Below are 25,452 nucleotides of genomic sequence, written 5' to 3'. Positions count from 1 at the left end.
CCCCTTTATTTCCCCTCCAAAAAACTAGGTGCGCCCTATGGGCCGGTGCGCCCTATGGGGCGAAAAATACGATAATTCCGGGATTTACCTGTAGGCCAATCAGGTTGCAGATTCACTTCCACCTGGAGCTGGATTGGGTGGCTCCTGTGGACCAATCAGACTGCTGCATTCTGAATCCTATTGCTCTAGGACCAATCAGGCTGCTGCATTCTGGAGCCTATTGTTCTAGGACCAATCAGACTGCTGCATTCTGGAGCCTATTGTTCAGACTGCTGCATTCTGGAGCCTACTGTTCTAGGACCAATCAGACTGCTGCCTTTTGGTTCCTATTCTACTCAGTAAATAACTTCAGGCCGCAAATTCTGGGGGTGATGGACTGAAGCACAGAGCTTTCCTGCAATTTCCTGAGTCAGTCTCAAGCCACCCTGTGGTGCTTTGGAGGGTGTTGTCACCAGCACTGAAGAACGATTCAGGTTCCAGCCCAGTCACCTTCAGCAGAGACGGCTTTAGGGGCGCCCGACTGCTTTGCCGGCACTGGGTGCTGCAACACTAACTTAGAAAGGAACAGGAGAGGCGAGGAGGGGGGAGGGGGCCAAAGTTTGGTGTATTACAGGATGCTGCTGGAATTTGAAAGCCCAAAGTCCGTCCATGCCTTCTGCACAAGGAGTGGGGAATGGGGGGGAGTCAGGCACATCTTGCCCTTCCCTTTAGCTGGGAAAATGTCTGACAGTCACTGAGGCAGAGGGTGGTCCATCAGGACAAGTGAGGGCACCACCAGCGACAATGTGCCCTCTGCCAGCCCTCACTTGCCCGCCCGAAAACACATAACTTCCCCCAAAGAGTCGCAGGAACTGCGTCTACCCCTGTGCCAAGCTACAATTCCCAGCACCCTTAAAGGCAAAGGGAACCCTGACCATTAAGTCCAGTCGCGGACGACTCTGGGGTTGCGGCGCTCATCTCGCTTTACTGGCTGAGGGAGACAGCATACAGCTTCTGGGTCATGTGGCCAGCAGGACTAAGCCGCTTCTGGCGAACCAGAGCAGCGCACGGAAACGCCGTTTACCTTCCCACATGTCTGAAGCAGCACAGGAAAACCATTTTGATTCCCAAACTGTCTTAAGGGTATGTCTGTGTATGAACAGGGTGAGCCTGTGACCTGGCTCAGGAACTCAGTATTTATCATTACAAAAGACTGGCCAGGCTCCCCAGGGTATCCAATCAAGTAAGCATTAACAGGTAATCTGCCAGACAATAGGTAAACAACACACTCGCCCTTTCTGTGATGTAGGTATGATGTTTCTGGGGGTGGGCTTGGACTCCAGGGTGGGCAATTTAAAATGTCTATATAAGGGCGGGCACAGCTTTGTTCTGGGTCCTCCTCCTTCTCCTGCCTGTGAAGGGGACACCCTGTTGCAACAATTCAATAAAGATCAGGCTTACTAGCTGCTTTGCTTCCCAATATTCTCTGGTTGGCCTCTGATATTTTCTCTGACCGATGGAGATCCTGCAAAGGACTCTATAAGGGCTCTTGTGTCCCCCCATAAGAGAATAAGGGCAGGTTTTCATTTATTAAAAGGTAAAGGTACCCCTGACCATTATGTCCAGTCGTGACCGACTCTGGGGTTGCGCGCTCATCTCGCTCTATAGGCCGAGGGAGCCGGCGTGCACCTTCCGGGTCATGTGGCCAGCATAACGAAGCTGCTTCTGGTGAACCAGAGCAGCGCACGGAAACGCCGTTTACCTTCCTGCCAGAGCAGTACCTATTTATCTACTTGCACTTTGAGGTGCTTTCGAACTGCTAAGTTGGCAGGAGCAGGGACTGAACAATGGGAGCTCACCCCGTTGCAATAATTTGAACTGCCAACCTTCTGATTGGCAAGTCCTAGGCTCTGTGGTTTAACCGACAGCGCCACCTGCATCCCTCTACCCTTAACAAACAATAATTCCCAATGTTTGAGGCGGCAGATGTGCTTTAAAGGTGTGCTTTAACTGGGATGCGGGTGGCACTGTGGCCTAAACCGCTGAGCTTCTTGGTCTTGCCTATCAGAAGGCCGGCAGTTTGAATCCCCGTGATGGGGTAAGCTCCCGTTGCTCTGTCCCAGCTCCTGCCAACCTAGCAGTTCGAAAGCACACCAGTGCAAGTGGATAAATAGGTACCATTGCAGCAGGACGGTAAATGGCATTTCCGTGCGCTCCGGCATCCGTCACGGTCTTCCATTGCGCCAGATGCGGTTTAGTCATGCTGGCCACATGACCCAGAAAGCTGTCTGTGGACAAACGCTGGCTCCCTCGGCCTGAAAGCAAGATGAGCGCGCAACCTCATAGTTGCCTTTGACTGGACTTAACCACCTAGGGGTCCTTTACCTTTAAAATGTGTGCAGAATGTGCTTTAAATGTATGGTTTAGACCTGTCCCTAGCATAGCCTTTGCATAACTGCCCAGGCAAGGAGGAGGATGCCTGGGTGAGGCAGGGGCTATGGCAGATGAGAAATGGCCATTCTCAGATAGACTGGTATCTCGGGTTACAGATGCTTCAGGTTACAGACGCTTCAGGTTACAGACTCCGCTAACCCAGAAATAGTACCTCGGGTTAAGAACTTTGCTTCAGGATGAGGCATCTGATCAAAGATCTGTATTTTAAAATAAGCTGAAAAATATATTTGTAGATGCTTGCTCCAAATGCTTGCTCCAGGCCAGGCAGAAGCCAGCTGGCTGAGAACTGTTTGTTTATTCTCCTGAACAAGGGCCCCTCATTGATTTGTTGCAGTACCTCAAAGTTGTAAAAAGGAGCAAAAGCTGGGAACAAAAGGTCATACGAATTACAGAATACAATCCAAGCTGCAAAAACACTAATTAGAGTTGGTAAATAGTGCCTCCCATCAAAACATGGTTTAAGGTATCCTGAGAAGGTTAAAAGGCAAAGAGCTAAAAGCAACAACAGCTGCTGCCTGGTGAGGAAGAGAAACTGCTCTGAGGTTGTTGTTTTTTTGGGTCACTTTGGAAACAGTTCTTGTTCTTTTGGTCATTTTAGAAACTTGATTTTTAATAAGTTCTTCCCTTCTAAAAATCAATCTATATATATGTACTGATTTTAATGTAACTATACAAAAGAATGTAGAAAGTAAGAGATGTTAGATTCTTATGTTAGATTCTTATTTCATTGATGGTGTGTGAGAAGGTGAACCCAAGACCTCTGTTTATATGACAAAATTTGAAACCATGAGCCATCTGTTTTAGCCATTTGCCCCTGTTGCTAGAAGGGCAGAAGAGCAAAGGGCAGAAGAGCAAAGAGCAAAGGGTGATCTGATATTTAAGATGGCTTGTCAAGGCAAATGTAAGATATTGATAGAAGGAAATATAGCTCTTTGTCTCCCATAAAAGGTAATAGGAAATGGGTGTATCTTTTATGATTGGTTCTAGCAAACAGCCAATAGTAATTTCAACCAGGCTGATTGGACAGAGGCAGCCAAAGGAGGAGTAAGGAGGCTGGGCTGAGGGAATATAAGTGCTGGTCACCAGGGCTGGAGTGTGCAGAGCTTTTGGTAAATATACCACTGTGCCAATCATTTATTTGTCTGACAAATAAATTATTATTTTAGTTTCTCTATTGCTGCGTTGAATATTTCATTCCAGCTAAGCGTTAACCACAAGCAGGGTGCTACAAGGATGAGAACAGAAATTGTGCTCTGGCGCCGTGGTGGCAGCAGGAGGCCCCATTAGCTAAAGTGGTACCTCAGGTTAAGAACAGTTTCAGGTTAAGAACGGGCCTCCAGAACGAATTAAGTTCTTAACCCGAGGTATCACTGTACTCCAATATTTGTCAGGTGAAAAAAAAAGACATATAATGGTACCTTGGTTCTCAAACTTAATCTGATCCTGAAGTCCGTTCCAAAACCAAAGTGTTCCAAAACCAAGGCACGCTTTCCCATTAGAAAGTAATGAAAACAGATTAATCCATTCCAGACTTTTAAAAACAACTCCCAAAACAGCCATTGAACATGAATTTTGCTATCTAACAAGACCATTGATCCATAAAATGAAAGCAATAAACAATGTGCTATACCATAAAATAAGACAGTATTGTACATGATAAAAAGTTAAAATTCCCTCCCCCTTACCTGCACTGATGATAGTCATTGTTTGGATGGAGGGCTTTTATCCATTTCCACAGTCACACAATCAATCAATCAATCACTAGCTGAACTGGGTTCCACACAGTCACACAAAAAAATGAACCGGAAAAGCCTCAAAAACAAACAAACGCAAAATAAAAAGCAAAAACAAAAGCGCCAGACTTAATCCGTTCCGGAAGTCTGTTTGACTTCCGAAATGTTGGAAAACCAAGGCGCGGCTTCTGATTGGTGCAGGCGCCCCGGAAACAATAGCCAACAGCCGCGTCAGACGTTTGGCTTCTGAAAAACATTCGAAAACTGAAACACTTGCTTCTGAGTTTTCAGCGTTTGGGAACCAAGGCGTTTGAGAACCAAGGTACCACTGTACAGTGAAGATTCCAGCACAGTATCAACAGGCAAGGCATTCCAAAGCACCCTAAAAGCTTGAGTTCTGACAAATGTGGAATAAGGTTGCAGGTTCAATCGCTGGCAGCAGCTCTAGGTAGGGCTGGGAGAGACTCCATGCCAGAAGCCCTGCAGAGCCACTGCAAGTCAGTGCGGACAATACTGAGCTATAATAATTTTATTATTTATAATAATAATAATTTATTATTTATACCCCGCCCATCTGGCTGGGTTTCCCCAGCCACTCTGGGCGGCACCCAACAGAATAGTCTATTAAACATTAAACACTTCCCTGAACAGGGCTGCCTTCAGATGTCTTCTAAAAGTCTGGTAGCTCTTCTTCTCTTTGACATCTGGTGGGAGGGCATTCCACAGGATGGGCACCACTATCAAGAAGGCCCTCTGCCTGGTTCCCTGTAACTTGGCTTCTCGTAGCGAGGGAACCGCCAGAAGGCCCTCGGCGCTGGACCTCAGTGTCCAGGCTGAGCGATGAGGGTGGAGACGCTCCTTCAGGTATACTGGGCTGAGACCATTTAGGGCTTTCAAGGTCAGCACCAACACTTTGCATTGTGCTCAGAAACGTACTGGGAGCCAATGTAGGTCTTTCAAGACCGATGTTATATGGTCTCAGCAGCCGCTCCCAATCACCAGTCTAGCTGCTGCATTCTGGATTAGTTGTAGTTTCCGGGTCACCTTCAAAGGTAGCCCCACATAGAGCGTGTTGCAGTAGTCCAAGCGGGAGATAAACAGAGCATGGACCACTCTGGCGAGTCAGTCTGCGGGCAGGTAGGGTTTCAGCCTGCATGCCAGATGGAGCTGCTAAACAGCTGCCCTGGACACAGAATTGACCTGTGCCTCCATGGACAGCTGTGAGTCCAAAATGACTCCCAGGCTACGCACCTGATCCTTCAGGGGCACAGTTACCCCATTCAGGACCAGGGAATCCTCCACACCTGCCCGCCTCCTGTCCCCCAGAAACAGTACTTCTGTCTTGTCAGGATTCAACCTCAAAGCTAGATGGCCCAAGGGTCTGGAAGAAAAGTACCATATTTTTTGCTCTATAAGACGCACCAGACCATAAGACGCATCTAGTTTTTGGAGAAGGAAAACAAGAAAAAAAATATTCTGAATCTCAGAAGCCAGAACAGCAAGGGGGATCGCTGCGCAGCGAAAGCAGCGATCCCTCTTGCTGTTCTGGCTTCTGGGATAGCTGCGCAGCCTGCATTCGCTCCATAAGACGCACACACATTCCCCCTTACTTTTTAGGAGGGGAAAAGTGAGTCTTATAGAACAAAAAATACGGTACACAAAGGTGATGTGCCGTTGGTACTTAACACCCAGTAGGTTAGCGAAAATGTATAGCACCAATCTGAATGTATGTTGGAACTGTAAAAATTGTAAAATTGTAAAAAGAGAAAGGAATTATGGGAAATGATATATAACGAATTAAAGCGAATGTTCAAAATAACATTTGTTAAAAGAACAGAAGCCTTTCTCTTAGGAAATCTAGGAGCAGATATACCGAAAGATTTGAGAAGACTATTTATGTCCGCGGCTACAGCTGCAATGATGCTGCTTTGCCCAGCGGTGGAAAGAGAAGATGCCAAGAAATCGGGTACTCCCTTAAAGAGGGCACGTGTTGCGGCGGGACCTGGCAACCTAACCCTGTGTTGTGGGTGGGTATGTTTGGATAGCCACAACACCCGATTGGTAGGTCCCTTGATGGAGGGTTCAATCAGGCCAATGGGACGCAGGCTAAACGGATCACGGGTCCTATATATACCTATGCACGTGACCCAGAGCTTCCTCTTTCGGTGTGTTTATCGGAACACCCGCCAAACTCTCCCTGTATTTAGGGCTTGTGTGCTTGACCTTGCTATGCTGCCGTGTGTCGTCTGTCATTGGGACAGGGGCACGGCAGGAATTTTCCCCACTTGGCTGATTGGCTGGTACCATTTGGGTTTCGCCTGCTGCATAGCAAATCGTCACAACTTATAAGGTTGCGGATAGGCTCTGGTTCAGGTGATGGGGTGGGAGAACGCTCTCGCCATCCCTATGTGAAGGGTATTCCGTTAAAGGAATCCAGGGACTCGATGGTTAGGTCAACCCTGTGAGGGGGTTGTGCCCGTGCCTGAGTCCAGGGGGGCATTTGGGTGGCGGAGATAGCCTGCTACCAGCTTTCTGCTTATTCAGGTGTTCACCCTAGGCTGACCTAGGCTGGTGCCCTGGGTCAGTGCTACCTGCATGGCAGGGAGCTAGTCGAACCAGAGCCTATGCAACCAGTCACTTGCTGTAATCAATAAAGTTGTTGTTAAGTTGTGGGTGAACATATCAGATGACACAGCGATTCTTCAAACAGCTCTTGTTTATTCACAGACCCAGAACAGAACTGAACTGAAGGGTTCAGCCAGCCTGTTTATATAGAACTCCACTACAACGCAACAGTAACAACTTTCTGTAACTATCCAATCACTGAACGTCACTTTCAATTCCTTATTTGCATATGTGGACCTGAGTGAAAACTATCTGCAGTATCCCCCTGCTGCCCCAGGGTGAGAACTTCAGTACATAACAGTTGTGGCCTAAATTCTGCCAAAAACCAAACCAAATTTTGAGTCTTGTGTGAATTTATTTAAGGGGGAGGTTTAAAGGTCTCAAAACGCAAAAGCGGACTGGCAGATGAAAATATTAGAATATGCAGAGATGGTGAGACTGACGGGGAAAATCAGAAATCAGGACTATCGAAACTTCAATAGGGAATGGGACAAACAGAAGCTGTACTTAAAAGAACACTGTAATCACTTGAGCTCTTTGGCAGGCTTTCAACAGCTCCTGCAATGTTACAGAGACTTTGGAGCACTTTAATGTGGAGAAATTATGATATACACTTGAGTTATCAAGGACCCACGGAGGGGAGGAGGGAAGTCGCAAGATTCGGAAGAATCTTGTTTGAATTTGAGATTTGAATGTGTTAAATGTGAGATTTGTTTTGTAAAACCAATAAAAACCATTAAAAAAAATTACATGCAGCTGACCCTGGGCTTTTCGTAGACACAGCAGAGGGCACACTCCCATGAATGATTTAGAACCAGTATGCTCATTTCCCTCCTGGGTTAGAAGGAAAACCCAAAGAGTTTCCAAAGTGAGAGAGGGCGAAAATTATCTGCACATCATTTTCCCCAGCCTGCAGCCAGCAGGCCATCAATCAAGGGCTTGCATCCAGCCTTGGCCTTCCCCTGGCTTTTATCGGCACCTTGAGAACGTGGCGGTGGGGTTGGCGGTGGGGTTTAGTCCTTGTGCAAAAATGTCTCTTTTTGAACAAGGGTTAATTGTTAACAGATTCCAGCTGCCCCAGACACCTGTTCTCCTTCTCAAGGGCGTTTCACCTTTGTGGAAAAATGCTTTTTAATTTTTTCCAGCTCTTACGACAGAAGGAGAAAGCGGATCTTGGATTCCCACACCCCTGCCACTGGGGGCTTATTTTCCGCCCCAGAATGCCAACGTTGTAGCTGAGCAGAAATCATGAACTGTTCTTCTCCCTTTTTTTTCTAAAATGGTGTTGCCAAAATAAGTCTTTTTTTTTTTTTACCATCCAGAAACAACTCCTTAAAAGACTTGCTGCGAGAGGGAGGTTTCAGTACAAAGGGGCTTGTCTAATTTTAATTATTACATTTTATTATATATTTTTTATTATTATATTATATTATTATTATATTATATTATAGGGACCACAAGTGTCATCTAGTCCAACCCCCTGCAATTCCCGAATTACTGCTTTAAATGTCTTTATTACATATTTAAAGTGCTTTTTCCTGGGGATACATTTTGTGAATCTCTGTACAGTGGTACATCGGTTTACAAACTGAATCCATTCCGGAAGTCTGTTCTTAGACTGAAATCATTTTTACACCGAGGCACGCTTTCCCTAATGAGGCCTCCTGCCACCGGTGCCCTTCCACCTTTTGAATTCTGTTCTTAGACTGAGGTAAAGTTCGCAAACCAGGACACTACTTCCGGTTTTGCAGAGTTCGTAAACCGAATAGTTCGTAAACAGGGCCGTTCTTAAACCAAGGTACCACAGTACTTTTGTTCATTTACTGTATTTATTTCCCCCGATTTGAACTATAAATTGGTGTTCTTCTTGAGTCAAAATGAGAGTACCGCTAAACATTTTTTAAAGAAAAAAGCATATTTACGGTGGAAGAAGATTGGAAGAAACTTAAAGACTATTTACAGAAATATTCTAAGATTAATGAATGTTAGAATGACATTGGATTGAGCTTAAAAGGTTATTAGCAACAAAGTGGTGAAGGAGTATGGAAAATTCGAAGGTTAAAAGGTGTAAAATTAAAAGGTTTAACATATTAAGATATTAAGAAAAGATTAAGATATATTAAGATATTAAGATTAAGATTAAGTTAAGATAGAGGGAAGGGATTTGCTGACTAAATATATGAACTGGAATACAGTGAGGGGAGGTGTGGGGAAGTCTAGGAAATAAGTAAACGCAAGGAATATTATGAAAATGGAATCGTTTTTATTTGTTTTTTCTGTATTGTTGTTTTTGTCTTTTTGTCTTTTTGTATATTTGTATTTTTCTTTTGTTCTTTCCTTTTATGTAAAAACGTTAATAAAAAATATTATATTTACAGTATCATGTCTATATCCCAGCTTCTATCCCCCAAGGAGCTCAAGGCAGCAGACATAGTACTCCTCCACCCAATTTGCCAGGTCACCCAGCGAGTTTCATGACCAAGTAGGGATTTGACTGCTGGCCTCTCCTAGTCCAGCCCTTACACCACTACACCACACTGTCTTTCAGGAATATATTCCAAGGAGTAGGGGGCCACCACACAAAAGTCCTGATTCCAGCATCACTGCAGGGACGCTGACTAGATGGCCCTTGGGGTTCTTTTTGAACTCTGCAGTTCTACGATTCCTCACCCCAAGAGCGGGTAGATTTTTCCCCTTCAACTGCCTGGCTGACGTTCCCTCGAATGGCCTTGGTTGCTGGCAATGAGAGAGTTCAACACCTGTGCGGGGCACCCAAACTTCCTGGTGCTGATAAGGAGGGGTATTAAAAGTTTCGCAGCGCCTCTAAGCAACTCCCAGTCAAGATGCTCATGCTGTTGATACCCGTTCTGTTGGTGGCTGGTGGTAAGAATCTCTCTCTCTCTCTCTCTCTCTCTCTCTCTTTTACCATCATCATCATCAAACCTTTATTGGCATCCCATACAAACATTCAGACTAAATAGGCCAGTGCGATCTCATCACCATTTCAACAGTACAGTCATTTGCCAAAGGGAAGAAGAGGCGAGCAATCTATTTCATCTCTGTGGGTCTCCAGCAAGGGCAGGATCCTGTAGCGTACTTTGGCGACCAAAAATAAAACAGAGGAATTAGCTACTGTCTTGGTGAGCCCCTGGTCTCTCCCCTGTAATAGGAAGCGTATAACCTCTGTCTCTGGTTTCCATGTTGGAATACATGTTGTTTAATCGTTTAGTCGTGTCCGACTCTTCGTGACCCCAGGCACGCCAGGCACTCCTGTCTTCCACTGCCTCCCGCAGTTTGGTCAGACTCATGTTTGTAGCTTCGAGAACACTGTCCAACCATCTCGTCCTCTGCCGTCCCCTTCTCCTTGTGCCCTCAATCTTTCCCAGCATCAGGGTCTTTTCCAGGGAATCTTCTCTTCTCATGAGGTGGCCAAAGTATTGGAGCCTCAGCTTCAGGATCTGTCCTTCCAGTGAGCACTCAGGGCTGATTTCCTTCAGAATGGATAGGTTTGATCTTCTTGCAGTCCATGGGACTCTCAAGAGTCTCCTCCAGCACCATAATTCAAAAGCATCCATTCTTTGGCGATCAGCCTTCTTTATGGTCCAGCTCTCACTTCCACACATCACTACTGGGAAAACCATAGCTTTATCTATACGAATCTATGTATATGGAATACATAGATGGTCTAAAAATTGTTGGCAGAGATCATAATACATTTTACATTTAAGGGCCATGTGAGCTAGAGTTTCTACCAGGTGGGCATCGCATGGGCAGATCCTATCTCCTTCTGCCATACCCGCAAACCTATCCCAAAGGAGGTTAGAAGGATTAGTATTGAACCTAGCCAGCGAAAAAACCCTTCTTTCTTGCGCGTTAAACAAAAATTGCAAATAATTAAGGTTAAATTCCTGCGCCCAAGAGAGTCGAAAATAAAGAGGGAACATGTTTTTTCCGCAGCTGAGATTAGTTCCTGGCGATCTGTGTCCCATATCCTAGTTTTTAATATGGCCTTGACAACTGGGAAAGCCACAGCACCCAGGAGATTCCCCGCCCCCGTGTGTGTGTGTGTGTGTGTGTGTATGTGTATGTGTGTGTGTGTTTGTGTGTCTCTGTCTAACATAAACCAATAAGAAGAGCCAGTGCTTTTTTTTTCTTTAAAAAAATGTTTAGGGGTACTCTCATTTTCCTACTCATATTGAAATACTGCCCCCCCCCAATGAGGCCAAACTTAGATTCGCCAAATGTTTAGGGGTATGCATCCCACCGGCGTCCCCCCAGAAAAAAAGAGCTATGCTGGATCCGGCCAGCAGCCCATCCAGTCCAGCATCGTATTCTCACAGTGGCCAACCAGATGCCACTATTTTGCAAACCCGCAAGTAGGATTCGACCAAATGAGCCACTCTCCCCTCCAGCAGTTTCCAGCAACCGGGATTCTGCCTCTGTGACCGCAGAGCACGAATTTGTCTTATAAAGACACAAATTTGCCTTGCAAAGCCATCCAAGTTAGCGACCATCGCTGCCTCCTGTGGCAGGGAGTTCCATAGGTTAGCTACGTGCTGTGCAAAGGACTTTCTTTTCTCTCTCCTGAATCGTCCAACATTCAGCATCGAAGCATCATGCATCGAAGCAGCTTCTTGCCGTCGGTCTTAATCTCTCTCTTCCTCTCATCCTGCTCATGCAATGTGCGAGAGCAAACCGTTCGCCCCACCCTGCCTCTAATCGTGCAAGAGGGACTCCTTTTCTCTCCATCACTTCCCAAACCAAAACAGGGACAGCCTTTGCAGCATCCTGTTTTCAAAACACGGAGGCCCATAACTGCCCCACCCATGACTCCACTTAGCCATGACTTAGCCCAAGATACTTTGCCGCTTGATGCAAAGGACAAAATGCCCTAGGCTACCTTCCTGCCAGCTGGCTGGACCGGCAGCCTAGAATCACAGAGTCCTAGAATTGTAGAATGGGAAGGGACCCTGTGGGTCATCTAGTCCAACCCCCTGCAATGCAGGAATACGCTTCTGTCCCATACGGGGATTGAACCTGAAACCTTGACAAAGACCAGAATCGTTTCATTTAGGCATCATTGATGCAGATATTCCGAAGGAACTGAGAAAGGTATTCATGTTTGCAACTACTGCCGCGAGAATGTTAATAACTAAATGGTGGAAAGGAGATAAAATACCAACTAAAATGGAGTGGCAGGTTAAATTATTTGAATACAGTGGTACTTCAGGTTACAGACTCCGCTAACACAGAAATAGTACCTCGGGTTAAGAACTTTGTTTCAGGATGAGAACAGAAATTGCGTGGCAGCGGAGTGGTGGCAGCAGGAGGCCCCGTTAGCTAAAGTGGTACCTCAGGTTAAGAACAGTTTCAGGTTAAGAACGGACCACCGGAACAAATTAAGTTCTTAACCTGAAGTACCACTGTATGTAGAATTGGCAAAGATGACAGGAAAAATTAGGAACCAGACAAACCAAAAGTTTAAGAAAGAATGGGGTTTATTCAGACCATATTTAAAAGAACATTGTTCTCATATGAAATCTCTGACATGCTTGGATTAACTTCTGCAATGCTATATACTACAAAGATTATTGATAATTTATGATAAGTTAAAGGATATACAAATATGCAGTCAACAAGAAAACGAAGGACCCATATGGAGGATGACGGAAGTCTCAACATAAGGAAGAATTTTATTTTACATGTAACATTTTCTTTGTAATTGATGGGATCTGGGTTTTTTTCCCTTTTGTTCTTTTTGTGGTGAAGGGACCTAATATTTAAAAATAAAATCAGTAAAGATTAAATTGCTAAAAAAAGGAAGAAACCTTGGTGTTATCAGCACCATGCTCCAACCGAATGAGCTATCAAGGCGAATATTACTTCAGCACCGGCAATGGGATAATTATTCAGGGCAAGTACGGGAGCTTAGAGACTTGAGAGGAACCACCTATGGGCAAGTCCTCTGGCAAAAAGGCGGACTTTGGTAATCTTTCGTTAAAATGGGGCCCTGTGCGAAAATTTGGCACCCCCAAACGGATCTTGTCAATTTTGAACCCCCTCAACTCAGTGCCATGTGTGGCACCATTCTAAAACCGGTGTTGGTCTCAGGGGCTTGCCACCCAGAATCTGCCACCTGGCTAGTGGTAGGGCTGGCCAGAGAGCATGCCTGGTGCCTGGACTCCAGCTGTGGCGCTGTCTCCTGAATCAGACCTCCGTCAGAGGGAGGAAATGAGGAAAGCTTCTCTTACTAGAATGGAACACAAAGGATGAAAAGACAAAGGAGGTGATGATAAAATGGGCAATGGATTTTGGGTATAACATCGAGTCTGATGCTTGGGTGAAATTGTGGAATGAGAGTCTAAAATTTACAGCATGTGCCACCTTAAAAGAAAACGTAATGAAAATGACGTACAGCTGGTACCTAACAACTGTCAAGCTAGCAAAAATGTATAGGTTGAGTAGTAAATTACTGTATTTTTCGCTCTATAAAACACACTTTTTCCCTCCTAAAAAGTAAGGGGAAATGTGTGTGCATCTTATGGAGCAAATGCAGGCTGCGCAGCTATCCCAGAAGCCAGAACAGCGAGAGGGATTGCTGTGCTCCCTCTCGCTATTCTAGCTTCTAGCTTAGCTGCACTCTGTCCCTATCCCCACTTCCCGCAAAAGCCAGCAAGAGCTGCGCTCCCTTTAAAAGAGCATGCGGCTCTTGCTGGCTTTTGTGGGAGGAAAAGCCCCCCAAAGCACATGCTCCCTTTAAAGAGCCGCGCGGACCGTGTGTGTGGCTCTTGGGGGCTTTTCTCCGAGGAGAGAGAAGCCCGCTAGCACCGCACACATGCTCCACGCGGCTCGTGAAAGGGAGCGCTGAGCAGAGCCTGGAATGCATAAAGGCTCTGCTCAGCGCTCCCTTTAAAGAATATTTTTTTCTTGCATTCCCCTCTAAAAACTAGGTGCGTCTTATGGTCAGGTGCATCTTATGGAGCGAAAAATACAGCATGTTGTAAAGTGAAGGACGGAGATTTTTTCCACATGTGGTGGACATGTGAGAAAACAAAACAATTTTGGGATTTGATTTACAATGAACTGAAAAAGGTGTTTAAATATACTTTCCCAAAAAAGCAAGAAGCATTTTTGCTAGGCTTGATGGGAGAGGAAATAGAAAAAGTAGACCAAAGATTATTTATGTATGCTACGACTGCTGCTAGAACTTTGTTAGCCCCAAAATGGAAAGTAAAGGAATCATCAACAGTGCAGGAGTGGAAGACGAAGATGGCTGATTACGCGGAATTAGCAAAACTGACCTACAGGATCCACAACCAGGAGGAAACAAAGTTCCGAAGAGAGTGGAGCAAATTTGTGGAGTATATAAGTAATAACTGTAGAAGTCTGAAGACTTTATCAGGACTGAAATAAATCTTATGAGAAATTAGTAAGAAACTGTGGAAAGGGAATTATAGCAAGAAAGCCTGCTGAAGGGAGAGAGGGAAGTCAGTGCCCCTCAGAGAATTGAGAAAGAAAGTGGGTATACGATTATGGAACATTATTGTATTTGGTTTGTTTATGTGAAATGAAAAATCAATAAAAAGCATTAAAAAAAAAAGAAAATGAGGAAAGCTTCAGAGCAAGTGGGGTTGTTTTTGTGACTGTTAGTAATTGCTTGTATATTATTAGCTGTGACGACTGCATTGCAGATAACACTTGAGGTCCCTTCCAATCCTACAATTCTATGATTTCCTTCCTTCCTTCCTTCCTTCCTTCCTTCCTCCCTCCCTCCCTCCCTCCCTCCCACAACTTACAGCCACCACTGACTTCTCCCCACAGCCTCCAGTTGTGGAACACCTATCTACACCCCCAATGCCAGGGTGGTGAATGGTGAAGACGCCATTCCTTACAGCTGGCCTTGGCAGGTAAGGAAGCTGCTTCTCCTTCTATTATCTTGTGCCACGTTTAGATTCGTTTTTTTAAAAAAAAAAAAAACAGCAGCAACAACATCAACAACACGACTTAAAGGTAAAGGTAAAGGGACCCCTGACCATTAGGTCCAGTCACGGACGACTCTGGGGTTGCAGCGCTCATCTCGCTTTACTGGCTGAAGGAGCCGGCGTACAGCTTCCGGGACATGTGACCAGCATGACTAAGCCGCTTCTGGCGAACCAGAGCAGCGCACGGAAACACCGTTTACCTTCCCGCCGGAGCGGTACCTATTTATCTACTTGCACTTTGACGTGCTTTCGAACTGCTAGGTTGGCAGGAGCAGGGACTGAGCAACGGGAGCTCAACCCATCGTGGGGATTCGAACCACTGACCTTCTGTTCAGCAAGTCATAGGCTCTGTGGTTTGGACTGCAGCTCCACGGAATATCTCCAAACCTTTGGCATCCAATGGCATAAAATACTCACTGGCTCCTATCCAATGCTCATCTTACTCAGAGTATACCCATTGGAAGTAATAGCCATAAGGACATAAGCAAAGCCTGTTGGGTCAAGGCCAAGGCCGATTTGCCATGCGTTCCTATTTTCCAGGGACAGTTCCGGATTTACAGAAGCCGTCCCGGTTTCTGGTTTGATCCCAGGATGTCCCGCTTTTCCTTAGGACATCTCCAATTTCATCAGAGAAATGTTGGGGGGTATGTAAAGGGGCAGAGGGACGCGGGTGGCGCTGTGGGTAAAACCTCAGTGCCTAGGACTTGCTGATCGTAAGGTCGGCGGTTTGAATCCCTGCGGCGGGGTGCGCTCCCGTCGTTCTGTCCCAGCGCCTGCCAACCTAGCAGTTCGAAAGCACCCCTAAGTGCAAGTAGATAAATAGGTACCGCTTTATAGTGGGAAGGTAAATGGCGTTTCCGTGTGCGGCACTGGTGCTGGCTCGCCAGTTGCAGCTTCGTCACGCTGGCCACGTGACCCTGAAGTGTCTTCGGATGGCGCCGGCTCCCGGCCTCTTGAGCGAGATGAGCGCACAACCCTAGAGTTGGTCACGACTGGCTCGTATGGGCAGGGGTACCTTTACCTTTACCTTTATGTAAAGGGGCAGCCATCTAGTCCGGCGCTCTGTTCTCACAGCAGCCGACCAGATGCCAGTTTTGGGAAGCCCAAAAGCAGGAAGTTACTGCAACAGGGGCTCTCTTCAACAAGAGCTCAGTTGGGATACAACCCCAATTTAGAGATGTTATAAGAATTCTAATGAACCAAATATATATATATATATATATATATATATATATATATATATATTCATCAGTGTACAAGGCAAACAGATGCATAAGTATATAAACCACATGTCTGAAATACAGTGGTACCTCGGGTTACATATGCTTCAGGTACAGACTCCGCTAACCCAGAAATATTACCTCGGGTTAAGAACTTTGCTTCACGATGGGAACAGAAATCGTGCTCTGGCGGCGCAGTGGCAGTGGGAGGCCCGATTAGCTAAAGTGGTACCTCAGATTAAGAACAGTTTCAGGTTAAGAACAGACCTCTGGAACGAATTAAGTACTTAACCCGAGGTAAGACTGTAGTACAGGAGAGCAATTCTGAAGCCATTTTGACTCTCCGAAATTGACCTCAATATATTTCTCTGCAAGGAGGGAGGAAATGAGAAAAGGCTTCCCATTGTCTCTTTGCTCACAAATCCTGTCTTAAGGGCGTATTTGTGTATGAATAGGGTGAGCCTGTGACCTGGATTCAGGAACTAAAAGTATTAACCATCACACACAAAAATGGCCAGGCTGCCAGGTAATGCAATCAGTGACCATTATCAGGTTTCCTGGCAGACAGGATTTCTGCTGTAGACCGCCTCCTTCTGTGATGTATGTATGATGTTTTAGGGGGTGGGTCTTGAGTGACAGGGTGGGTAATTTTAAGTCTATATAGGGGCTTGCGCACCATTGTTCAGGGTCCCTTGTGTCTCCTGAGTGTGGTGAGTGGGGACCCTGTTGCAAGAGTTAATAAAGATCAGGCTTTGCTTCTCAATATTCTCTGGCTGGCCTCTGTTATTTTCTCCTACCGATAGGGAACCCACTTAAGGACTCTATACCGGCTCTTGGATACCCCATAAGGGAAAAGGAGCAGATTTTTCTTATAACAGTAACAAAGGTCGCCCCCCCCCCGCACCCTGATCGCTGTCACTGTCCAGTAAATTCTGATCCCCTTCACAGATCTGTGTCTATGATGGTGTCTTAATCCCTTCCCCGCTGCCTCTCTTGCCTCCCCACAGATCTCCCTCCAGTATGAGAAGGATGGTGAATTCCGTCACACCTGCGGGGGCACCCTCATCGCCCCCAACTGGGTCATGACTGCCGCCCACTGCATCTCGTAAGCTCTCTCACGGGGCGGTAAGGGGTGGGCACTGGGGGGGTGAGTGTGTGTGTGTGTGTGTGTGTGAGAGAGAGAGAGAGAGAGAGAGAGAGAGAGAGTTTACAGGCAGAAGGAGCTGGTTGCCTTACGGACAGGTGAACCGGTCCATTTCATATTCTATCAGTTTCCATCAGGGATGCAGGTGACATGGGATGGTCATGCCTCGTAATGTCTTGGTCAGTCCTGTGTCCGGTTCTGGGTGCACCACAGTTTAGGGAGGGCATGGAGAAGCTGCAAGGTGTGCAGGGAAGAGCGACCAGGGTGATGGAGGGTATGGAAATAAATCATCACCATCATCATCATCATCATTTATTTATACCCCACCCATCTGGCTGGGTTTCCCCAGCCACTCTGGGCGGCTTCCAACAAAGTATTAAAATACAGTAGTCGGTTAAACATTAAAAGCTTCCCTAAACAGGGCTGCCTTCAGATGTCTTCTAAAAGTCTGGTAGTTGTTCTTCTCTTTGATATCTGGCGGGAGTGCGTTCCACAGAGCAGGTGCCACTGCCGAGAAGGCCCTCTGCCTGGTTCCCTGTAACTTGGCTTCTCGCAGTGAGGGAACCGCCAGAAGGCCCTTGGCGCTGGACCTCAGTGTCCGGGTAGAACGATGGGGGTGGAGACACTCCAAGAAGGGTCTGGAGTTGGGTACGTTTAGACTGGATAAGAGAGAGACACTTTCAAATATCTGAAAGGTTGCCATGTGGAAAACAGAGCAAGCTTGTGTCTCGCTGCTCTGGAGGATAGGACCTGAACCAATGGATTCATATTACAAGAAAGGAATTTCCGACTAAATCTTAGGAATTTAGGAAGACCTTTCTGATGGGGAGAGCTGTTGAACAGTGGAACGGTTTCCCTCAAGAGGTGGTGGACTCTCCTTCACGAGCTGCAAGCTTTTAAACAGAGTTTGGATGGCCGTCTGCTAGCTATGTTTCCTGCATTGCGGAGATTGTGGTGTTTGGACCAGATGACTATCCGAGTCCATTCCAAGCCTAAAAATCTATGAGTCTATGATGGCCGCTTCTCTGTGTTTTTCCTACACTCTCACAGCAAATCCCGGACATATCAAGTTGTGGTAGGTGAATATGACATGGATGCGGAAGAAGGAACTGAGCAGCGCATTGCTGTGAACTCCAATGACATCTTTGTGCACCCCAAGTGGCTCTCCATTTGTGCTGCCTGTGGGTAAGTGAGCTGTGGCCAATAATCATAATCATAATAATTTATACCCCGCCCATCTTGCTGGGCTTCCCTAGCCACTCTGGGCGGCTCCCAACAGAACACTAAAAGCAGAATAAAACTTCAAACATTTAAAACTGGCTCCCTCTTGGGGGCAGGGGCAGTCTGGTCCATTCCTCTTTACCCAGGCCTATGGCTTTGAATAGAGGAACACGGGTGGCACTGTGGGTTAAACCACAGAGCCGAGGGCTTGCCGATCAGAAGGTCGGCGGTTCGAATCCCCGCAACGGGGTGAGTTCCCGTTGCTCGGTCCCTGCTCCTGCCAACCTTGCAGTTCGAAAGCATGTCAAAGTGCAAATAGATAAATACCGGTAGGTACTGTTCCAGCGGGAAGGTAAACGGTGTTTCCATGCGCTGCTCTGGTTTGCCAGAAGCGGCTTAGTCATGCTGGCCACATGACCCGGAAGCTGTACGCCGGCTCCCTTGGCCAGTAAAGCGAGATGAGTGCTGCAACCCCAGAGTCGGCCATGACTGGACCTAATGGTCAGGGGTCCCTTTACCTTTATGGGTTTAAATAATCTATGGCCTGATAAACTGGGAGGGAGAGGACTGTTATTATGATGACTATTTATTATCTGTCTGTATGCTTTTTATTATGGCTTCGTTACGTTTTTATCACTGGTTTTCTGCAATGTGTTTTTAATGTTATACAGTGGTACCTCAGGTTAATTACTTAATTCATTCTGGAGATCCATTCTTAACCTGAAACTGTTCTTAACCTGAAGCACCATTTTAGCTAATGGGGCCTCCCGCTGCCGCTGCGCGATTTCTGTTCTCATCCTGAAGCAAAGTTCTTAACCCAAGGTACTATTTCTGGGTTAGTGGAGTCTGTAACCTGAAGTGTCTGTAACCCGAGATACCACTGTACACCGCCCTGGGATCTTCTGATAAACGACGCTATATAAATTGAATTAATGATGGTGGTGGTGCTTATTTTTTAAAACTGTTTAGAAAAAAATCTGCTTTAAAAAAATATTCAAACTGTGTATAAATTTTATGAAATAAATAAATAAACCCATCTCTAAACCCTATCATTGCCCCTTGGGACTGGTGGGCTGGAAGTCAGGGAGCCGACCAGCAGATGGTGCCAGAATCCATGACAGGCAGAGCCAACTCAGTTATATTTTTCTAACCATCCTCCTCCTCCTCCTCCTCCTCCTCCTCCTCCTCCTTTCGGAGTATACAGTGGTACCTTCATTCTCAAACGCCTTGGTACTCAAATGTCTTGGTTCTCAAACGCTTTGGTTCCCAAATGCTGAAAACCCAGAAGTAAGTGTTCCGGTTTGCAAACGTTTTTCGGAAGCCGAACATCCGATGTGGCTGTCAGCTATTGTTTCCAGGGTGCCTGCACCAATCAGAAGCTGCGCCTGGGTTTTTGAACATTTCGGAAGTCAAATGGACTTTTGGAATGGATTAAGTTTGGCGCTTTTGTTTTTGCTGTTTATTTTGCGTTTTTGTTTTTGAGGCTTTTTCGGTTCATTTGTTTTTGTGACTGTGTGGAACCCAGTTCAGCTAGTGATTGATTGATTGATTGATTGATTGATTGTGTGACTGTGGAAATGGATAAAAGCCCCCATCCAAACAATGACTATCATCAGTGCAGGTAGGAAAAAACATTAATTTTAATTTTCATCATCTTCAATACTGTTTTATTTATTTTATAGTACAGTACATTTATTATTGGGACGCGGATGGCGCTGTGGGTTAAACCACAGAGCCTAGGGCTTGCCAATCAGAAGGTCGGCGGTTCGAATCCCTGTGACGGGGTGAGCTCCCGTTGCTCGGTCCCTGCTCCTGCCAACCTAGCAGTTCGAAAGCACAAAGTGCAAGTAGATAAATAGGTACGGCTCCAGCGGGAAGGTAAATGGCGTTTCCGTGTGTTAAGTTGTGGGCGAACATAGCAGACGACACAGCGATTCTTCAAACAGCTCTTCTTTATTCAGATGTCAGAACAGAACTAAGCTGAGGGGCTCAGTCAGCCTATATAGAGCTCCAGAACAATGTAACTGTTGCCATTTTCTAAAACTATCCAATCACTGAATGTCACTTTTCGATCCTTCATTTGCATACAAACTATCCAATCACTGAATGTCACTTTTCGATCCTTCATTTGCATACAAACTATCCAATCACTGAACGTCACTTTTCGATCCTTCATTTGCATAACTATCTACAGTATCCCCCTGCTGGCCCAGGGTGAGAACTTCAGTACATAACACCGTGCGCTGCTCTGGTTCGCCAGAAGGGGCTTAGTCATGCTGGCCACATGACCTGGAAGCTGTACGGCGGCTCCCTCGGCCCATAAAGCGAGATGTGCATCGCAACCCCAGAGTCAGCCACGACTGGACCTAATGGTCAGGGGTCCCTTTACCTTTACCTTACATTGATTACTGCTTTTATTTTATGTATGAATGGTCTCGTTAGATAGTAAAATTCATGTTAAATGGCTGTTTCGGGGGTTGTTTTTAAAAGTCTGGAACGGATGAATCCGTTTTGCATTCCTTTCTATGGGAAAGCGTGCCTTGGTTTTGGAATGCTTTGGTTTTGGAACGCTTTGGTTTTGGAACCGATTAACTTTGAGAACCAAGGTACCACTGTACAGTGGTACCTCGGGTTACATACGCTTCAGGTTACATACGCTTCAGGTTACAGACTCCTAACCCAGTGCTTCAGGTTAAGAACTTTGCTTCAGGATGAGAACAGAAATCGTGCTCCGGCGGCAGCAGGAGGCCCCATTAGCTAAAGTGGTGCTTCAGGTTAAGAACAGTTTCAGGTTAAGAACGGACCTCCGGAACGAATTAAGTACTTAACCTGAGGTACCACTGTACTAAGGAGGAGGAGGAGAGGCAGGGCCATTCCTTGACCCAGACGTCAGAAGGCAGGCCAGTGGGTTTGGGGGAACTGAATCTGGTGGGGCAAAACCTCATTTGCCCGTATGGACTGGCCTGGGCTGCCCCACCCAGAGAGCACCCTCTTGACACTCTCTCTCTCTCTCTCTCTCTCTCTCTCTCCCCTGCTTGCCTCCGTCCAGCAACGACATCGCCCTGATGAAGCTGTCCCGCGCCGCCGAGCTGAGCAACACGGTGCAGCTGGGGTGCCTCCCCCCCGCAGGGGAAGTCTTGCCTAATGATTACCCCTGTTACATCAGCGGCTGGGGGCGACTGTATAGTAAGTGGTTCCGCCCTTATCTGAAGGGGGCCTGGAGAGGGAGGGTTTTAAAACAGAGGCGAGTGGTTTTAAAAAAACCAGAGGTTCGGTGGCCATCTGACGGGGATTCTTGAGCTGCGATTTCTGCGTCGCAAGAGGGTTAGAATAGATGACCTTTGGGTGCACGCATATAAACAAGCTCCGTGTCCTTCGGGAGGCCGGTGGCACTCCTGTCTTTTTGTACAGAGTGGAATGGGATTTTGGTTCAGGGAGACGGGCTCAAGAGCAATACACCTGCTTTTTTTTCTTTCTTTCTTTGGTAATAGTGGACTTTTATTATTAATTTTTTATAACAATTTATTAATTTTTCAAAAAGAATAAAAGAAAACAACAATGTTTAGGGTACTCAAGAAAATCACCATTTTATAGTTCAAATCGGGGGGAAATACAGTAAATGGACAAAGGTGCAAAGATTCGCAAAATGTTGAGGGGTATGCGTACCCCCTCGTATCCCCAGAAAAAAAAGCACTGAGCATATATATCCATGTTTGTTAACTAATGTGGTTCAACAATTAAAAAAAAACCTCAGACTGAGTTTTAGCACACATGAAAAATTTAAAACAAATCCTTATTTCCTGATGAACAGCCTTTGGACTATAATGTAACTTAAACAGAAAACTATCTTTAGAAAGATCTTTCCTCCAAAAGCATTTTATTTTAAAAATCCAATTTAAATTTAAATTAAATGTAAATGTAAAAAAATCCAGTTTAGATAAAAAAATTCCAATTTATTTGATTTTTTTAAAAAAATAATTGATTTTTATCCACCTTGACCCCTGACCATCTGTGGTTCCTTCACAGCGAACGGCCCCCTTCCATCCAAACTGCAGCAGGCCATTCTTCCAGTGGTGGACAATGAACACTGCAACCAGAAGGACTGGTGGGGAGGCGTCATCCGGCAAAACATGATCTGCGCCGGAGGGGACATCCGTGCCGGCTGCAACGTAAGTCTGGGGAGGAAGTGGGAGTTAGGCCCTTGGAAGACAGAGGAAAGTGATGGATTGACATTAGAATTAATTGCACAACAGCCTCAAGCTCGCTATAATTTTTTTTTTGTTCCTTTTCACCGTAAGTCTGTTTCAGCAGCGATATCGTAAAAGCCAATTTTTGCAAGGTCACGAATTTAAGCCGCACTTTAACTATTCGCGGTCGGAATTTGGGGGGAATATAAGTGTGACTTATATTCCGGCCAATACGGTATAGTGGGTAAGTATGTATATTCCATAAGAGCAATCTTGTTTTCTGAGCGGGGAGTCTGATTTAGCGAAAACGGCATTGCCTCTGCAAAACCAGGGGGAGCCCCAAGTTTCAAAGAAGCGCAAAGTATCTGGGGGTGGGACTTCGGTTCAGGGTAGCAGCTGAAAGGGGCTGCATCCTGAGCACAATCTCCCCCTCCAGTGCTTTCGCTATACAGCTTATTTCCAATCGCAGAGTTGTAGAGGGACACCCAGTGGTCATCTAGCCCACCCCCGATTTTTTTTTCCAGGGTGACTCCGGCGGCCCCCTGAACTGCAAGGCTGCTGATGGGAGATGGGAGGTCCATGGCATCGCCAGCTTTGTCTCTGCCTTGGGGTGCAACGCCTTGAAGAAACCCACCGTCTTCACCCGCGTCTCCGATTTCGAGACCTGGATTCAGGAAGTAAGCGGTTGCGAAGGAGACCCACCCAGTGGCTCCCATGCTTGGAAGTGCATTTCAACACGGCAGGGTGACAATCAAAAATAATTTGGGAGAGCCCCCTTTCCAAAGCGTCCTTTTCCTCCCAAACCCCTGGATGTGAAATCAAAACAGCATTTGCACGCAAGTACTTAGCCCCAGGGGGACGCGGGTGGCGCTGTGGGTTAAACCACAGAGCCTAGGACTTGCCGATCAGAAGGTCGGCGGTTCGAATCCCCGCGACGGGGTGAGCTCCCGTTGCTCGGTCCCTGCGCCTGCCAACCTAGCAGTTCGAAAACACAAAGTGCAAGTAGATAAATAGGTACCACTCCAGCGGGAAGGTAAACGGCGTTTCCATGCGCTGCTCTGGTTCGCCAGAAGCGGCTTAGTCATGCTGGCCACATGACCCGGAAGCTGTATGCCGGCTCCCTCAGCCAATAAAGCGAGATGAGCTTAGTGAAGTGGAAAGTTGGAAAATTTGGGACAAGATAAAAGAAAGTTTACACAGAGCAAAGTTGAACTATGGAATTCACTGCTGCAGGAGCCAGGGATGGCCACCAATTTGGGTGACTTTGAAAGAGGACTGGACAAATTCCATGGAGGAGAAGAGGGCTTTGCTCTGTGTAAAGGTAAAGGTTAAGGGACCCCTGACTATTAGGTCCAGTCGTGGCCGACTCTGGGGTTGCGGCGCTCATCTCGCTTTACTGGCCGAGTAAAAGGACGTCCCTATTTAAAAGGACATCCCTATTTTCATCAGAGAAACGTTGGAGGGTGTGTTATCAGCGATCAGATCATCTCTGCTCTCAGGTTCACAGTCTAAATGATACGACACAAAAGGAAAAGAGAGGAGGAGGGAGGAGGAGGAGAGAGCAAGCCCTGGCATTTATTCTTAGTGATGGAGCTCTGGCACATGGCCTCCATTTCCCTTCTGCCCTTGGACCAGAAGGAACCTTTCTGCAGGCCTGTGTTAAGAGCCCTCCCAGCAAGCTGTATACATAACCCATGACAATAAACCAGTTTGGTTTCAAGCAAGGGTTCAACAGACCCTATGCAGAGGGTCAGCCCTTCAGAGGAAGTCAGCCCTTCAGATCCCTTGCTCCCGGACTGATTATCCGACTCCAGGAAGGGTCCATATACACAGTGGCGTAGCGTGGGGGGTGCAGGGGGGGCCCGGCCGCACCGGGCGCAACATCTGGGGGGCGCGCTCGCACTTGCAGCTCTCTGCCCCCTGCTAAAATCCACGGGTTAGGGGGTGCAAATTTCTTGCCTTGCCCCGGGTGCTGACAACCCACGCTACGCCACTGCATATACAGAACACTTGTCCTTTGACAAGCTGCCCCGCTAAATTCCCCTTGCCTGTAATTCGATGCTATCATTTATACCCAGCCTCTAATTCTAGATCAGGAGTTATATCTAAAATATTTTTCCTTTTTTCTTCCAGACCATCACTAACCATTCATGATGACCTGAACTGCCTTTTGCGGGACCCCTCTTAGTCCCAGAATAAAAAGCAGCTGAGAGATATCTCATTGGTGCTTCCGTTTGCTTATTTCGGCGTCTTCTATCAAATGCAAAACACACAACCCAAACAGCCCCTCTGTGGGGTCACGGTTTTTGCCAAAATTCTGACGTCGTCCGATTCACTCGAAAACGGCGCCAAATGCCTGCAAATTGCCCCCTGCAACCTTTGGCGGTGCAAACGGCGCGTTTCATAGTAGGCAAAAAAACGGGCCCTGGCGCCCTTACCTGACGGCCCTGTTAGAAAAACCAACCAATAAACTGAAACTGACATGGGGACAAATAGAAGAAGACGCCTTCACGCTGGTTTGGTTCCCCTTTATCACATACAGTGGTACCTTGGTTCTCAAACACCAAAAAGCCGGAAGTAAGTGTTCTGGTTTTAGAATATTTTTCAGAAGCCAAATGTCCGACACGGTCGTCGGCTATTGCTTCCAGGGCACCTGCACCAATCAGAAGCTGAACCTTGGTTTTCGAACATTTCGGAAGTCAAACAGACTTCCGGAACAGATTAAGCTTGGTGCTTTCGTTTTTGCTGTTTATTTTGCGTTTTTGTTTTTGAGGCTTTTTCGGTTCATTTGTTTCTGTGACTGTGTGGAACGCAGTTCAGCTACTGATTACTGATGGAGTGACTGCGGAAATGGATAAAAGCCCCCCATCCAAACAATAACTATCATCAGTGCAGATAAGAAAGAAA

At 46.4% G+C, this 25,452-nt stretch overlaps 1 protein-coding gene across 1 annotated transcript; it reads left to right on the top strand.

Annotated features, from left to right (window-relative positions):
• Positions 1-54: 54 nt before the first annotated feature.
• LOC310683478 (proproteinase E-like) lies at positions 55-24,747 on the top strand (the record flags this gene model as incomplete). The annotated part of the gene is made up of 9 exons (XM_083453413.1): positions 55-59; positions 383-408; positions 14,613-14,698; positions 17,001-17,098; positions 18,188-18,322; positions 21,408-21,544; positions 22,385-22,527; positions 23,070-23,222; positions 24,679-24,747. 9 exons carry the CDS (start codon positions 55-57, stop codon positions 24,697-24,699), a joined length of 804 nt encoding a protein of 267 aa, XP_083309539.1. The 3' UTR covers positions 24,700-24,747.
• Between the last annotated feature and the right edge of the window lie 705 nt (positions 24,748-25,452).

This window comes from Podarcis tiliguerta (genome assembly GCF_965153285.1).
Source record: "Podarcis tiliguerta genome assembly, chromosome: 8".
In the NCBI taxonomy this organism is placed as follows: Eukaryota; Metazoa; Chordata; class Lepidosauria; order Squamata; family Lacertidae; genus Podarcis; species Podarcis tiliguerta.
Note: the sequence above shows the minus strand (reverse complement) of the source record. Positions and strands in the feature narration are given on the sequence as shown.